The sequence below is a fragment of the Prionailurus viverrinus genome, chromosome A1 (assembly GCF_022837055.1).
Source record: "Prionailurus viverrinus isolate Anna chromosome A1, UM_Priviv_1.0, whole genome shotgun sequence".
Classification (NCBI taxonomy): Eukaryota; Metazoa; Chordata; class Mammalia; order Carnivora; family Felidae; genus Prionailurus; species Prionailurus viverrinus.
This window is the reverse complement of record NC_062561.1, coordinates 111,388,298-111,405,902: the sequence shown is the minus strand read 5'-3', so window position 1 is coordinate 111,405,902 and position 17,605 is coordinate 111,388,298. Positions and strand designations below refer to the sequence as shown.

General features: G+C 40.0%; 1 protein-coding gene across 1 annotated transcript; it reads left to right on the top strand.

Moving 5' to 3' along the window:
* The first annotated feature begins 1,094 nt into the window (after positions 1-1,094).
* CA1H5orf15 (chromosome A1 C5orf15 homolog) lies at positions 1,095-15,125 on the top strand. Its single transcript, XM_047870033.1, has 3 exons — positions 1,095-1,284; positions 11,885-12,411; positions 13,625-15,125. The coding sequence occupies exons 1-3, from the start codon at positions 1,146-1,148 to the stop codon at positions 13,754-13,756; spliced, it is 798 nt and encodes a 265-aa protein (XP_047725989.1). The 5' UTR covers positions 1,095-1,145; the 3' UTR covers positions 13,757-15,125.
* Positions 15,126-17,605: the final 2,480 nt, after the last annotated feature.

The following is a 17,605-nucleotide window of genomic DNA, read 5'->3' as shown; positions in this document are numbered from 1 at the left end:
TACTGACATTTATTTAAGAAACATTTGCAGAACATACAGACCAAAGCATGTGCCAAGGCCATAAGGGAACTTCCTAAATCTGCATTTTCTTATGCTGGGGGTTTTAAAGATTAAATTTAAAAAGTAACAGAAGCTTATTGTAGGAAATCTGGAAGCTGTTTGCACCCTACTTCCTACCCCGCTTTCCTGCTTTTTCTCCATAACACCTTTCCCATGGTATAGTGTATATCTTACACTATCCTCTTCTTCACAAGAAAATAAACTCCACAAAGGTATGTGGTTTGTATTGTTAACAGCTGTACAATGAAATATGAAAGGGTGCTAAGTATTTGTTGAAGGAATAAATGGTTAGGAAAAAGATAAAAAGTAAAACATTACCTATAATTCCACCACCCAGATATGGCAAATGTGAACATCTGTGTTTCCGTTGCCTTTGGGAGAGCCAAGGCGGTTACTTCCTCTTCCAGACCAGTCTATTACCCAGTTGGATCTTCCTTTTAACAATATTTTAGGGGCCTCTGATTGGCTCAGTGTGTAGACCACGCAACTCTTAATCTCAGGGTTGTGAGTTCGAGCCCCACTTTGGGTGTAGAGATTACTTAAAAAATAAAAATTAAAAAAAAGTTTATTTTTGTGAGAGACGGGGTGGGGGTAGGGAGTGGCAGAGAGAAAAGTAGACAGAGGATCCAAAGTGGGCTCTGTGCTGACAGCAGACAGCCAGATGGAGGGCTGGAACTCACGACCTCTGAGATCATGGCTCCCTTGGAAGTCGGAGGCTTAACCGACTGAGCCCCCCAGGAGCCCCCCAAATAAAATCTTTAAACGAACAAACAAAACAAAAACCCCTCAATGTTTTAAAATACTTTCATGAGCTGTAATAGTATCCCATCACGTGGCAGGCAGAGAGAGGCTCACTCTGAACCTCTCTACATCTTTCACTTTACAACCTCGACCCGAAAGGGGCTGGGGCAAGACCTGCCCTTCGCTGAAACTCCCACTACCCTTCCTCTTTAACTCGGTTTCCGGAGCGCCCCTCTGGGCTGCGACGTCATCACGTTGGGACGTACGAGCTGTGGTGCCTTACGCAGTGTCTGATGTCATGACGTAGAGCCTAGCAACAACGCAGGCTCCCGGCGGAGTCCGTTATGGCCGCTGCTGTCTTGAGGAGGATGAGGGGAACCGTGCAAGCGAAACTGCGGTACTCGCCCGGCCTCCAGGTCCCGGGAGGGTTGGCGCAGCCGCTCGTCCTGGCGCTCCTGCTTGCGTCCGCCACCTTGTCCAGTGGTAAAGTGGGCGCGGCGGCAGGGCGGGCGCGGGAGGGCCGCGCGGGCGGAGAGACAGGCCCGGCCAGGGAAAGGGCGCTTCCGAGTGTCCTGAGCAGATGGCGATGTCCAGATGGGGCAGGGTCTCTAGGCGCCGAGGAGGGAGGGTGGGCTGTCTGATGGAGTCTAAGGAGGTGGGGTTTCTGAGAGGCCCGAGATGCGGGGTTGAGAGATGTGGGAATCCGGGCAGCAGAGTATGGAGATGGGCGTGAGGGAGGAGTGGTGGTGTTGTCTACAGTGTCTTGAAGAATGCGTTGCACAGGGAGTGGCGGTGGTGGGGGGTCTCCAAAATTGCTTGGAGGGAGGAGTTATGAGGGGGCAGAGGGAACAGATGCTGAGGAGATGGCCGTGGTTAGGAGGTGTGGTGTCTAGAGACGTTCCCTAGGTGGGGGGGGGGGGGGGGGAGATACCCACCGGTCTGGCAGGGCCAGGGGAGTGTGGGGCTTTTCCAGAACGGGCCGGTAAGTGGTAAAGATCGAGGTGGGCAGGGGCAGGGACCAGACTGAGCTGATGGAATATTTCGGAGAGCAAAAGTGAAGGGGAAAACGCTATCTTAAGGTAGTGCTTCATCTCTCAGATCTGGGAGGTTCTGCTGCTTGGTAAAGAGCCAGAATACTGGGGCTTTGGGCTCCTGAGGGGTTTACGAGGAGAGGGAGAATGCAACAAGGGAGATTCTTTGTAAACATGGTTCCCTGTGTCCTGGGTTAGCTGGGCAAGACTGCTTCATTTTTAATAGAGTCGTAGGATTTGATTATTTCATTTAAAACATTTAAAAACTTCTATTTAAAATAAAAAAAAGATTTAAAATTAAAAATTTTTTATTTGAAAGTTTTTATTTATTGAGGTATGATTGGCATATTACGTTATGTTAGTCCTAGGTGTACAGCATAATGGTTCAGTATTTGTATACACTGGGAACTGATCACCACTGCAACTCTGCCATTTACCATACAGAGTTACAGATTTTTTTTTCTTGTAATGACAGCTGTTAAGATTTACTCTCTTAGCCACTTCCAAATATGCATTACTGTAGTATTGACTGTAGTCACCAAGCTTTATATTACATCGTCATGACTTACTTATTTTGTAACTGGAAGTTTGTACCTTTTGATGCTCTTCATCCATTTCGCCAACCTCCTATCTACTCCCCTCTGGCAACCACCCGTCTCTTCTCTATATCTATGAGTATGGCTTGTTTGTTTGCTTGTTTGTTTTGTTTTGATTTTTTCTGGACCCCACATATAAGTGAAATCATATGATATTTGTCTTTCTCTGACTTATTTCACTTAGCATAATGCCTTCACGGTCCACCCATGTTGTCACAAAATTTCATTTTGGGTGTGTGTGGCTGAGTAATATTCTCTTGTATATATATATACACCACATATTCTTTATGTGTTCATCTATCCATGGGCATTTAGGTTGTTTCCATATCTTGGCTATGATTATTTTTAGAGAGAGAGAGAGAGCATGAGTGGGGCAGAGGGGAAGAGGGAGAGAGAGAATCTTAAACTGGCATCATGCTCAGTGTAGAGCTCGATGTGGGACTCTATCCCTTGACCCTGGGATCATGACCTGAGTTGAAATCAAGGGTTGGATGCTCATCCGACTGACCCATCCAGGAGTCCCCATATCTTGGCTTTTGTAAATAATGCTGCATGATTAAATATTTCTTTTCTTAGAAATGTTACATTGTGAATGAAGATATTGAAGCCTTTATCAGGAAATAAATCTGTAAACTAGGGCTTGAGACTTCGGGGGAACAAATCTATTAATAAGAATTTGTAATGATTAAGCAATATTTTATTTAGTAATCTCTTTTTTCTTTCAGGCCAAGACACGGTCCTGCTTTTTTCCTTAAACCTTTTTTGAGTTTTCAGATGAAAAACATGGTGAATGGGATAGCAATTTTCTTATTTGCCAACAGGGGCTGTCTAGCTACACGTTTCTCTGCTATAGTGCTCTGGTTACTTCCTTAGGTTTCCTCAGCAGCACTGAGGGTGGGGCATTCACTGTCCCAGAAGCATTTGTAAGTCTGTGGGGAAGAACTGAGGTCCATTTTCCCAAAGCTCTTTAATAATGACTAAAATATAACTAGGATTTCTCTGATCGGTGCAGATATTCCTGTTCCTAAAGTACTTATGTAGCATAATTGTTTTGGTTATTTAATCATTTAAGAAAACAGCTAACATTTAAACATTTATATTTCTTACTGAAATGCTAAAGACATACAGCCTGGGGGATATGTAGCTGGTAACTGTAGTTGCAGGAAGAACTTTTCCCTTTAAGAGATGGTTGGAAATCTTGTGGAGAGGGGCAAGTGAGGGGGTAGTTTGGAGTATTAAGGTGTCTTCTTGTCTTTGTTTTTACTTTTTGACCCTCATAAATATTGCTCCAACCATACTGGGACATTTTAGGTAATCTTTTTTATTAAGTCTTTATGTCAATTTAAAATTCATATTATTCCCTACTGAAAATAATTTAAATGTAAACTAACATATATGCTTCTAAGGGGGAAGCAGCTACATTTTAGTACAGCATAGCATTTGTAAAGGTTTGGGTAGTGTAAGTGTTTTTTGTAAGCATGCCTTGGAGTAGTGTGATTTCAAAGTAATTACTCTTGTAATATGAAACTTATAGTCTAGATAGGAGATGTTGAGTCCCAAACTTCAAATAAGCATAGAAAGTTAGGAAGTTACTCCAATAGATGTATTTAAACTTGTTCCATATTAGGCTTCTTAAAATTTCAGTTCTCAGGTATATTCTTGGCAATCTGTAAGGATTTTAAAGTTCTACATTTTTATTTTGACAAAATCTAAAAAAATTAATATAAGCATTATTTTGGATCACTAGATGATCACCTTCTGATTAAGTCTTGCCAGGCCATTAAGACAGTTTTTTAAAAGGACCCATAGAAGAGAATTAAATGTAGAAAGTTATTTTTTAAATGTTGTTTTAATGAGGGAGGTAATATCAAATAGGAAAGGACAGAAATGGAACATTTAGAAGTCTACAGTACTGTATATGATTGTAGAAGCTCAACAATTAAATCCATAAAGTCAGAGTTCTCACTTTGTTCTGCATACCCTTCATTTCTGACTAGATCATATTCTCTGATTTGTAGGAGTGGAGGTCTAGGAGGTTGATCTAATTTGCATCAAATGTTTCAGATGAATTTTTCATTTGTTTTCTGTGTATTACTTCCAAGTTTTTACTCTTTGAGCAATACTTACTAATTCTGCTCCTACTTGGTGCTAGGTTTTGGAGTTACAACAACAAATGGGTTAACACTGACGATACCCTTAGAAGAATGAGTGGGTTTTTCCTGGCTGAAACTATGGGAAAGGCTTTTCAGAGGGTGTGATAGGTGCAGAGATCCTACTTGAGAAGTGGTGTAGGGCTTGTAGTGAGAATTGGGTCAAAAGCATATTCTATAAACATTGATTGCTATCTGTTAAGTAGGCAACAGGGATAGAGGAGTTTGGGAGATAAGTAAGAGATAAGATTGAGGCTCCAGATCCTGTAGGATCTTGTAGGCTATTACAAAGACTTGGAATTTCACTTTTGAGAGATGGAGAGCTCTCAGAGGGTTTTAAGCAGAGGAGCAACGTCAAACTTAATCACATTGAACTTATATCACATTCTCAAATGTGATGATGACTCGAGCTGTTGTGTTGAGAGTGGACAGTAGGAGTTAGGGTAGAAGCAGGCAGATTAGTTAGAAGGCTACTGTAATACGCCAGGTAAGATGATAGTGGCTTGGACTAGGCAGTACCAGTTACAAGGTGAAAAGTCTTTAAATTTTAATACACTTTGAAGGTAGGGTAACAGATTTGTTGTGGGATATTAAGAACATAATGATTACAGGGTTTTTTCTTCAGTAACTAGAAAAAAGGAATTGCCACTAACTGAAATATGGACTGGAGGTAGAGCAAGTTTTTTTTTTTTTCTTTTTGTGTGGGAAGTAAAATTCATTTCTTAAAACTCTTTATTTTGAAATAATTGTAGATTTACTTGCAATTGTAAGAAATAATACAGATCCTGTATACCCTTTACTCATTTTCCCTAGTGGTTACATCTTAAGAAACTGTAGTACAGTATCATAGTCAGGACACTGACATTGCTGGTCAAGATAAAGAGCATTTCCATCAACCTCTCATGTTGCCCTTTTATAGTCACTCCCATGTCCTTCCTTTCCCTACTCCCTCCTGAAATCCTGGCAACCACTAATCTGTTATTTATTTCTTTAATTTTGTCATTTTGAGAATGTGATATAAATGAAATCATATGGTATATAACTTTTTGGACTTGGCTTTTTTTACCTAGCATAATTCTCTGGAGATTCATCAAGTTGTTTCATGTGTCAATAGTTTTTTTTTTTTTAATTGCTGAGTAATATTCCATTATCATGTAGCCACACTACACTTTGTTTAACCATTCATCCTTTGAAGGATGTCTAGGTTGTTTCCAGTTTTTGAGTGTTATGATTAATACGAAGTAAACATTGATGTACAGATTTTTTGTATGATCCTAAGATTTCATTTCTTTGGGATAAATGTTCAGGCGTGCAATTGCTGGGTCATGTGGTAGTTAGATACTTAGTTTTTTAAGAAAATGTCAAACTGGGACACCTGGGTGGCTCAGTTGGTTGAGTGTCCGACTTCGGCTCAGGTCATGATCTCACAGCTTGTGAGTTCGAGCCCCACGTTGGGCTCTGTGCTGACAGCTCAGAGCCTGGAGCCTGCTTTGGATTTTGTGTTTCCCTCTCTCTCTGCCCCTCCCCTGCTCATGCTGTCTCTGTCTCAAAAATAAATAAAAACATTAAAAAAAAAAAAGAAACTGCCAACGTGTTTTCTGGCATAGTTGTCCTATTTTGTGTTACCACCAGCAACATAGAAATGATCTAGCTTCCCTGCATCTTTGCCAATATTTGGTGTTGTCATTACTTTTTATTTTACTGTCATTCTGATAGTTGTGTAGTGATATCTTTATTGTGGTTTTAATTTGTGTTTCCTTAGTGGCTAATACCTTTTCATGTGCTTATTTGCCATCTGTATATTCTCTTCAGTGAAATGTGCCTTTGTGTCTGTTGCCTGTTTTCTAATTGGATTGTTTCCTTTTTCATTTTTGAGCTTTCAGATTTCTTTTTTTTTTAATTTTTTAATGTTTATTTATTTTTGAGAGAGAGAGAATGAGAGAGACAGAGTGGGAGCAAGGGAGGGGAAGAGAGAGGGGGAGACACAGAATCCGAAGCAAGCTCCAGGCTCTGAGCTGTCAGCACAGAGCCCGAGGCAGGGCTGGAACTCACAAACTGAGAGATTATGACCTGAGCTGAAGTCGGACACTTAACCAACTGAGCCACCCAGGCACCTCGAGTTTTCAGATTTCTTTATGTGTTCTGGATACTCTTCCTTTGTTGGGTTGGGCCTTACAAATATTTCTCCCATTGTGTAGCTTATCTTTTCATCCTCCCATGAAAGTCTTTCCATGGAGCAAAAGTTTTTCATTTTGATAGAATCCAATTTATGGGTTTTTTTTCTTTTATGTATTGTGTTTTTGGTGTCAGGTCTACAAATTTGTGCTTAGTCCTGCATTCCATAGATATTTTCCTTTGTCTTTTTCTACAAGTTGTATAGTTTTGCATTTTACATTTAAATTTGTGATCCACTTTTATTTTTATTTATTTAGTAATTATTACTATTATTATTTTTTAAGTAATCTGTACACCCACTGTGGGGCTTGAATATATGACCCCGACTTCAAGAGTCACATGCTTCATTGACTGAGCCACCAGGTTCCCCCATGTTCCATTTTTAGTTAAGTTTTGTAGAAGATATGAGACTTATATGAAGGTTCATTTAGCTTAATATGATGGATTGCATTGATTCATTTTTGAATATTGAATCAGTTTTGCATTGCTGGAATAACCCTCACTGTTCATGGAATATCATTCTTTTTATGTATTACTGGTTTCTATTTGCTAATATTTTCCTAAGGACTTTTGCAGCTATTTTCATGAAAAATACCAGTCTGTAGTTTTCTTTTTCTGTGGGTTTTTGGTTTTGGTATCAGGATAATAATACTAGCTTCATAAAATGAATTGAACAATGTTCCCTCCTATTCTCTGGAGGAGATTCTGTAGAATTGGTGAGAATTCTTCTTTAAACATTTGGTAGGATTTGCAATGAAACCATCTGAGCCTGGAGATTAATTTTTTGGGAATTTTAAAATTAAGGATTCAGTTTCCTTAATGATAATTGGGGTATTCAAATGATGTATTTCATACTGAGTGAGTTGTAGTAGTTTGTATTTTCAAGACTCTGGTCTTTTTTAAACTTTCTCTTTTGGTTAGCTTTTTATGACATAACTCTGGCAGGGGAGGAGGGAATTACTGCACATTATTGTCAGGTAGAGGTAGGAATCTGGAGTCTCCATTTGATCTCTGTTGTCACCCAAAGAGTGGTAGTCTTCTTGTTACTTCTAGACAAGAATGGGAGTTCTGTCTCCACTGATGGCCTGTACTTACATAGTGGTGGGAGTGGCCTCATTACTATTGGGTGATGGTTAAAGTCTTGACTCTCCATTAGGCCTCTTCTGACAACATTATTGTGGAGGGGAAGAGGCACCTTATTACAGCCTGCTGAGGGTGGAAATCTAGGCTTTCTACTTGGCCTTTGTTGGTGTGGATGTGAGCAGAGCCACAGTTTTTTTTGTTTTTTTGTTTTTTGTTTTTTTGTGGGTGTTTGCCTCGAGTAGAGCAGTCATTGTCTAGAAGTTTTCTTTCTTAAGAGGCTGCGTCTGTCCTAATCTTTTAGAGAGAGAGCTTTTTTGGGCAGAGGGGATGGCATGTTTTTGTTCATACTCCTTGCCGTTTCCAGGTTGTTGTCTTCTTCAGGTACAAGTCTAGAATATATGAGGTAAAAAGAAAATCCAGGAAAGTCACTACTAGGTTGTTTCTCAAATCTTGAGGTCTCTAACCATTCTGCTGTATTCTCTCCACCTTTCAGTCTTCTTAAGCTATTTTACATATAATAGGCAGAGTTAGTTTTTTCACTGGAGAAATAGGGAAAAGTTTTCTACTCCATCTTCCTAGAAGCCAAAGTAAGAATTCATTTTGAATATGTTAATTTGAATGTCAGACATCAAGAGGAGATGTCAAGTAGCAGTGGATTTATGAGTCTAGAGTTCTGGTAATTCATGGAAGTTCTCTTCTCATGGCTTCCTTTTTCTCTGAGAAGTTAGGAAGTGATGCCAGTGAAAACGAGGACAACAGAGAAGGTGTTGGGAGAACGGAGGAACTTGTGAATGGTCTCCTAAGGGAGCAGGAGGGTGAATGGACTAGAAAAATACAGTATAATTGCCAGTAGCATTACACATACACTTGAATTTTTGGCATTGAATTTAAAATGAAATAAAAATGGTGACATGGTTTTGTATTTATTTCCAGCCAAGTTCAGCCAGTTGGTGCAACAGGGAGTGGTCAGAGAGTTTGATTTTACTTGGGATGTAGCCTTGCCAAGTGAGTGGAACAAAGTGAGCAAGGGGATGGGGATTAGAGGTGTATGTAAGGGATGCATAATGCTGACTATAAAATTGAATCTGGGTAAAGAGGGAGGGCAAAGATATTGGGCAAGGGTGGGATGGTGGCCATGAGGGACTGAAAAGATGGTAGAATCGGAACTGTAGGTCCTGATAGATTCAGGATACCAGGGAATGAATTAGAAGGATAGGTGGTTATGTCAGCAAGTAGGAGGATGCATGAAATTGAGATTATGGAAGAGTTGTGATGATAGTGACCATGGTGTGACAGGTTAAGGTAAGGGGGAGGACTGGTCATCAGAAGAGGGGGCAAGGATTTGAAATCAAGACAGGAGCACCTGGGTAGCATGAATTCTAGAGCCAGAAGAATAGGAACTGTGACCGGGAGTTGGTGGACAAAGGTTAGTGGGTGATAGCTGATGATAGGAGAATCAAGGCTGGTGCATTTAGGGAGGGGAAAGGGAGAATAGTCTGGAAGGTTCCCCCGCCCCCACACACCCCATGTCCCACCCCAGAACAGTTTCCCCCCTTTTCTAAGCTCACTGGTGCAAGGATGTGGGTGAAAAAACAGCTATTAATTAAAAGGGCTTCAGGGAAAGTGTATCTTTAAGGGAGAGCCAGGTTTCAGTTATCACAACAAAGTGAAGGATAAAGGAAGGGATTTGCTGATACTTGACTGAATTCTAGAGTGCACAGTGGATGGGTTTCTAGACGTGGAGATGGGTAGGAGGTGGGGAGAATTATAATCACTGCCACCCTTATCAGCTTGTGTCCTTTAGATATACATAATTCTATATTAGTATATGTGCTGCTGAAGTGATGGTTAAGGTTAGTTAGTTAGTTAGTTAGTTTGCTCTCAACTTAAAAAAAATTATATTTTAAATCATATTTTCACCAACTTTGGCAGGAAATTTAAATATACCAGAGAAATAATAATTTGTAAATGTCTGAGTCATAACTTATTTGAAGTGACAAATGTAAAAATTATTTTAACAAATTCCTGTTAATAATTTTCTGAATAATGTACTCACTTATAGGCCCTGTTTCTTTCTTCCAATGGAAAGTTTCAAGGAATCAATTGTTGAAAATATTTAAGAGAGTGTTACTAATTTACTAATTTTTTTTACCAATTCATTAAATTTTTTTTTCCTTTTTAAAAAATTTTTTTTTTTTAACGTTTATTTATTTTTGAGACAGAGAGAGACAGAGCATGAACAGGGGAGGGTCAGAGAGAGGGAAACACAGAATCTGAAACAGGCTCCAGGCTCTGAGCTGTCAGCACAGAGCCCGACGCGGGGCTCGAACTCACGGACCGCGAGATCATGACCTGAGCTGAAGTCGGCCACTTAACCAACTGAGCCACCCAGGCGCCCCTTAAATTTTTTTTTCTAAGAGATTCCATTCAGTCCAGTTGACACTAGCTATTTATTTTTTCTATACAAAATAGGTGTCATCTATGATACACAAACCAGAGTGTATTCATGTATTCATGTATTACATGTTCGAACAGAGAGTGGTCTGTTAGATTCTTAATTTATGTGCATGCACATGTTTGTGAAAGCCCAGGAATTATTTGGTTTAATTTTACCCCTATAAAATATTTTACTATAATTTGATAGATGTTAAAATAGTATCTGTGTATTTTTAGATCTCACGTGACCATTCTTTTTTTTTTTTTAATTTTTTTAACATTTATTTTATTACTGAGAGATAGAGACAGAGTATGAGCATGGGAGGGGCAGAGACAGGAGGAGACACACAATCTGAAACAGGCTCCAGGCTCTGAGCTGTCAGCACAGAGCCTGACGCAGGGCTCGAATTCACAAACCACGAGACCGTGACCTGAGCTGAAGTTGTACACTTAACCGACTGAGCCACCCAGGCGCCCCCCCACAATTTTTTTCTTTTTTACAAGTATAATGGATATTCTTGAAGTTCTTTAACAGATATTACATTAGCTTATATATTAGAGACACTGTTAAATTTCAGCAGGGATTCTTCTTTTTTTTTTTTTAATTTTTTTTTTAAACATTTATTTATTTTTGAGACAGAGAGAGACAGAGCATGAACGGGGGAGGGTCAGAGAGAGAGGGAGACAAAGAATCTGAAACAGGCTCCAGGCTCTGAGCAGTCAGCGCAGAGCCCGACGCGGGGCTCGAACTCACATACCGCGAGATCGTGACCTGAGCTGAAGTCGGACGCTTAACTGACTGAGCCACCCAGGCGCCCCCAGCAGGGATTCTTCTAAACTTTTGCTGTGTAGAGTTACTTCTCTAAATAATTTAAACTACTTAAGTAAACCACACTGAGTGGGTAGGAGTACAGGGAAATAAGAGCTTGTATGTATTTGGTGTTATTCCCATACCTGGATTGCCTTCCCCAATCGTGGAAAGTCTAGTTCACACTTAGTTTTCAGGTTTCCAATTTTCATTTCTTCCCTTTTAGGAGTTTTCCCTTAGTCCTTCCTAAGAATACTTAAAAAAAAAAAATTGGGAGAGGAAGTGTTCTGGTTCTAGTATCATTTAGAAATGCTACCTACAGCTTGCTTATAGCTTCTCTTAAATTTGTTGTATTGGAAATATTTAGGCTCACATTCCATATCTGGTTTGTGACCTACTTGAGCTAGGATCAGCCACCGATCTTTCTGTTCTGGGGATGAGGTGCAGTCTAGGCAAGGATTACTGAAGTCCAACCTCTTTGTGAAATGAAAACAGGGGATGCATAACAACTTTGTGTGGATTTCACCATGGTGACCTAAAGTCATCCCTCTCTATTCTTTTTATTTCTGTGACAGGCTGTGTAATGTAGTTGTTACTTTCTGGCTAAAGAGTTATTATCTGATGAATAATTGACTAAGAAGAAATGTGACTGATGGCTGGCTGTTGAGACTTATTAACAAATTCTTAAGAGAAAGAGGGATTTGGCAAAAAAATGCTTAGCAAAAAATTTAGGCAAATATGCTTCTAGCTTGATGGAGATAAAGTTGGAGATTTCAGTTTAATGTTTTTTATTCACCATTTTAGCTGTACCAGAGACTGATTTGCTGAGCCAAACTGTACTCCAGCCAGATGTCTCTGCTCTAAATATGAGTGCTTTAACACATGAAAACCAAACCAAACTTTCTGTCTCCCAAATCAGCGCCACTCTCCGTCCCACAACTAGTACAGAGAAAGGTGGAGGGGCATCTATGGCCCCTCATCCCTCACCTACTACTTCCCTGTCTCAAGAGGAGGCAGATAACAATGGAGATCCCAGCATAGAGGAGGAGGATCTTCTTACGCTCAATAGTTCTCCATCTACCGCCAAAGACACTCTGGACAATGGAGACTATGGAGAACCAGACTATGACTGGACCACCAGCCCCAGGGACGATGAGTCCAGTGAAGCTCTGGAAGAAAACAGGAACTACATGGAAATTGAACAGTCAGTGAGATCTTTTAAGACCCCATCCTCAAATATTGAAGAGGAAGATAGCCATTTCTTTTTTCATCTTATTATTTTTGCTTTTTGTATTGCTGTTGTTTACATTACATATCACAACAAAAGGAAGGTAAGTTTGGTGTTTTCATCCCCTCTATTTGTCCTTTATTATCTCCATTAGATTTCTTTTTTTTCAACTTTATTTATTTATTTATTTATTTATTTATTTATTTATTTATTTATTTATTTTTGGGACAGAGAGAGAGCATGAACGGGGAAGGGGCAGAGAGAGAGGGAGACACAGAATCGGAAACAGGCTCCAGGCTCTGAGCCATCAGCCCAGAGCCCGATGCGGGGCTCGAACTCACGGACTGCGAGATCGTGACCTGGCTGAAGTCGGATGCTTAACCGACTGCGCCACCCAGGCGCCCCTCCATTATATTTCTTATGAATATTTTTGATGATTCAGAATTTTTTTCTTTTTTAGTCAAGTTTAAATTGATGGTAAAATATCAAGATGTCTAATCAATATAAATCTCTGGTGTATTTTTACAAATTAGAATGCTTTACCTTGTATGCTTCTGAAAAAGAAGTCAAATTGTTTTTTAATGAACAAATCCAAAGCCCAGTGGTTTTTAAAAAAAAAAAAAAACCACCTAGGTCTTAAGTTAGCGTTGCTACTTCAGTGGGAATACATGTGGAGAAAGATTGTTAATACTTTTAATTAAGCATTGAACTTAATGATATTTTAATAACTTTTTCCTTGTTATAAAGGTATTACATGTTTATTTTATTATTATCATTTTAAAAATATTTGTTTATTGTTGAGAGAGAGAGAGAGAGAGAGAGCAAGAGCAAGTGGGAGATGGGCAGAGAGTGAGGGAGACAGAATCCGAAGCAGGCTCCAGGCTCTGAGCTGTCAGCACAGAGCCCGATGTGGGGCTTGAACCCGTGAACTGTGAGATCATGACTTGAGCCAAAGTCAGAGGCTTAACTGACTGAGCCACCCAGGCACCCCTACATGTTTATTTTGAGTGCCAGTGATACTCTAACCCAGTGTTGAATGTTGGGCCAACAAGTGGGCTCCTGGGCTCCACTGTGATCTACTAACTCATCTCTGCAGATAGAACCCAGGAATCAGTCTTCAGCAAGCACTCTGTACATAAAATTTGAGAAGCACTGTTTAACTTTGTTTACAAGATGAAAAATACAGTCCTTTTGTTGTTATTTTATTTTCCATATTTAGGAAACTAGGAGAGAGGGACAGTGCACTTGTTATACATATTTTTAGCATATCCTCCATTTTGTTTTTTCCACATCTAATTTATTTTGTTCTTTTCCAGATTTTCCTTCTGGTTCAGAGTAGGAAATGGCGTGATGGTCTTTGTTCCAAAACAGTGGAATATCATCGTCTAGACCAGAATGTTAATGAGGCAATGCCTTCGCTGAAGATTACCAATGATTATATTTTTTAAAGCACTGTGATTTGAGTTTGCTTATTATGTAATTTTATTTGCTTGACTTTTTTATATAATATTGTGCAGATGTTTGCCATAGGCAGTTGGTACTTAAATGAGAGGTGGGTCTCTCTTTATTTTGCCTTGGTGCTTTCGAAATGAAATGTCACAAACAAGGAGTATATAATTTTTTATCTACACATTTAGAGGTAAATTCAATCAGGTGTCCAGAATGTGGAGCTAAGCATTATTATTAGTTTTGTTTTAGATTTCTTTATTGTTCTTCTTCTGGAAGTGTTAGTAATACTAGTTTTACAAGATCCCAACCTTGTAACTAAATCCTAACATATCTGGTACTGCTGGCTCCGATTCTCTTTCTGCCATCCAAATACTGTTTTATAAGCACACATTTTGTGATCCCAAACTGTTAATGTACAAGGATGCGTATAATAGCGCTTGGCATATAAGTAACATTTTTTCTTCCAGGAAAATCGCTTTGGATATTTTTGGATGATTTAAACGTAACTTAAGATAATGATAATGCTCAATCTGACCACAGTTTTAGGTAACATATTAATAAATGTCTCTAGAAATTCTGGTAATAGAGAGACTCTGCAGTTTGCAGTGGATATAGATGAAATGTTATAGAGATACCATATTTTGGCTTAAATTACTGAATTAAATTTAGAGGTAGAAATTGTGGCAAAATATTAAATACACATACAGTTGCTTTCAGTCAGCAATTGATTGTAGCACGGGTTCCTCCAAGCTTCCAAGCAAGGAGCAGAGTTTAAAATTCTATCAGATTTTTTCATGTTGTCTATTACTTTATAGTAAGTTTGAACAAATTTTAGGGGTCATTATCACTTAAGTAATTCTGTATCTAGGCCTTTCAAATTAAAATTATACCTGAATGAAGTTGTTTGTATACATAGAGGGTATATGTGTGCACTGACTTTTTCTCCCCCTGTACTTGTTTTATTTTCTTCTGTTTTGTTTTTCACAGCAACTGGAAATTATTTACTGTAATTTGTTTTACCCTGTCTTTCTATAATAAAGAATTGATCAATATGTACATATGTGATTTGAACCATGGTTGACTTACAAGTGTCACTGCAACTTTGTAGAAAACATAACCCCTAATATATGTTAAACACCCACTCAGAAAGTCCGGGTGAGCCAGTGGGCATGAGCATTGTGTAAAGATGGAAGAAGCGGGGCAGTCCACCATTTCTCTCAGGTGGACAATTTACTGTCCTGATGAGGAAGGGCAGCACAATGGAAATATACCTGAACTGTTTTATGGCAGTAATTTTTCATATCTGAAATTGTATTATTTAATATTTTGAATAAGATTTTAAAAATAAATAGCAAAAATATAAATCTATGATTTTATAAGTGTGTTTCATTTTAGTGATGGCATGATGGAGCCCTTCATATGGGTGATGACAGAGGGGTAGTGCTTTGTTTGGGAGGAAGCTAGCTTGGTTTTGTTCCTTTTAGTAGTAGTACTCTATGAATTCCCCTTAGATTTCTAAATCCTACTTTAGGCCCAATATTCTGCTGAGTAGTGAAGATTATTGAAAATGTGGTAAAGTAAGATTGCAAAGAAAAGTAAAGCAGCTAAATCAGTGTGTACTTTCTGGCATCCTGGCCTTCCTGTTTCCCTGTCGAAGGCTCCCCTATCAGGAGGCTCATCCTCCCTTAGTGGATCTAGTGTTCTTGTGCTCTTCCTCTTAGCACAGTCTCTGCGTTCTAAGCCCCAGTGTGCTGCAGTCAAGTAGTCTTTGATGTTTGGAGCGTCGCATCATACATCGATCAAAAATGCTGCCAGTAGGATGCCTCGCGGGTTCAGCTGGTAGAGCACCCGACTCTTGATCTTAGGGTTGTGAATTTGAGTCCCACGTGAAGATTACTTTAAAAACATAAAAAATCTTAAAAAAAGAAAATGCTGTCCAAGTCTTAGGCACCTGAGCTGCTGGGCTATAAATATGTATATAATTCAGACATACAGGTGTATGTTACAACTTTTAAGTGAATTTGATCTCCTCTAGGGTTTTGTGTCTTGCTCGTTACCTAACAAATGAACATTTTTCATATCATTAATATTCTTTAAAAACCTCTAGTAGTTATATAATTTAGTTAGCTCTTTTCCTGTTTCGATGGTTTCCAATTTTTGATTCAGAAATAATGTGATGAACTTTTCTGTATTGGAATCAATTTGTTGGATTGTATGAGGCAAAGGAGGCACAAATAGAACTGGATGGTGCAAACAAGACCCACATTTGAGTCTGAAAGCACCAGAATAGCCTACTTAACGTGTGCTGTCTGCTTTCTTCTCTCCACATCACAGTCTGGGCAGACTAGGTGCTCTGCGCCGAATGTTGGAAATAATAGCATAATAGGTTACCCTTTAGCTTCTGTTTCTGTGTCTTACCTGAAAAGGAATGTTTTGAAATTTGTGAGACAGATGGAAACAGACCAGACATTTTGAATTTGTGCAAGCAGGCAGGCAGGCAGGCAGGCATGTCGTAACTGGGATTTTGATTTTTTAAAATTTTATCATTTTTTAAATATTTATTTTGAGAGAGAGAGCATGAGCTGGGGAAGGTCACAGGGAGGGAGGGAGAGAGAGAATCCCAAGCAGGCTCCACACTGTCAGTGCAGAGCCTGACATGGGGCCTGGTTCCACAAACCATGAGCTTGTGGCCTGAACTGAAATCAAGAGCTGGATGGATGCTTAACTGACTGAGCCACCCAAGGCACCCCGGGGATTTGATTTTAGATGTGATGTCACGTGGGTGAGTGCAGTCTCTTGTAGAAAGTGTGCAGAGGTGGCTCTCTCTATAGTTTACCCCAGAATGGAAGCTTGAAAACAGAGGACTGGCTGTTACTCATCTCTGGCTGCATATTCAGCACTGCCTGTCTCCTACTAGGCCCCTGGAAATTGTACAGTGACGTCTTTGTGAAATTAGATCAAGAGAAAATCCAGTCAAATCAGGCTCAGCTCTGGCGCATGTAGTTGGCATATGGGCTAATATTGACATCTGAGACCCAGAACTCCATGCAGTGGGGGAGAACCAAGATGTAGTGTGTCCACTTTGTTGGACCGACCACATTTCTACTTGGAGCTAAAGTCCACATTAATTGTGAGAGATCTCAGCCCTCCCTGCAAATCCCAGGTTCTGATCAGAGTAGCTGCTGCCCATGGAAGCAAAGGGGATGGAGAAGGTTACTGGGATAGTGCAGTTGCCCACAGTGTCCAGGTCTTTCTCTCTCTCTGGCTGACTTTGCCCTTTGACCTCTCAACCTGGTCTGCTGGTGCAACAGTTTGCCTCCCTTCTGGGCCCAGCGGTGAGCAGTTCCATCCTTCCCAGCAGAAGTACAAGAGGTTGGAAGGATTCTGAGGGCTAGGTGTCTTCCAAGGGAATGGAAAAGGAGGCTGTCCCGAGGTGTGAAGTCCAGTCTGTGAACAGGATTCTGTTCACCTGTGGGTTTATAGTTACTTTTTTAAAATTTAAATTCAAGCTGTTAACCAAGAGTGTAGTATTGGTTTCAGAAGTGGAACCCAGGGATTCATCACTTCCATGTAACACCCAGTGCTCGTGGTCTCCTGGGTTTTTAATTTCGACGTGAGGAAGTTGCCGGGATAGATTCTGGAAATGGACCTGGGGTCATTTCTGACCTCCACCCCCCATCTCAATAGCCCTGAGGTAGTGACCTGCTGTCTGGATGATGTGCCTCAGGGAGCCTGATTCTGGAGTAGTAGGCAGCACTTCTACCCCGTAAGCTCCAAGTCCACCTTTCTTCCAGCTCCCTCCTAAAGAGACCCAGGCCCTTCTGCCACTATTGATGAAGCTCCAGGTT

What these genes read in the sequence shown, in the direction of transcription:
- CA1H5orf15 (XM_047870033.1), top strand. Translation starts at nt 1,146, where the DNA reads ATGGCCGCTGCTGTCTTGAGGAGGATGAGGGGAACCGTGCAAGCGAAA. An exon ending in GTCCGCCACCTTGTCCAGTG is followed by an intron (nt 1,285 to 11,884) that starts GTAAAGTGGGCG and finishes TCACCATTTTAG; the next exon opens with CTGTACCAGAGACTGATTTG. An exon ending in CATATCACAACAAAAGGAAG is followed by an intron (nt 12,412 to 13,624) that starts GTAAGTTTGGTG and finishes GTTCTTTTCCAG; the next exon opens with ATTTTCCTTCTGGTTCAGAG.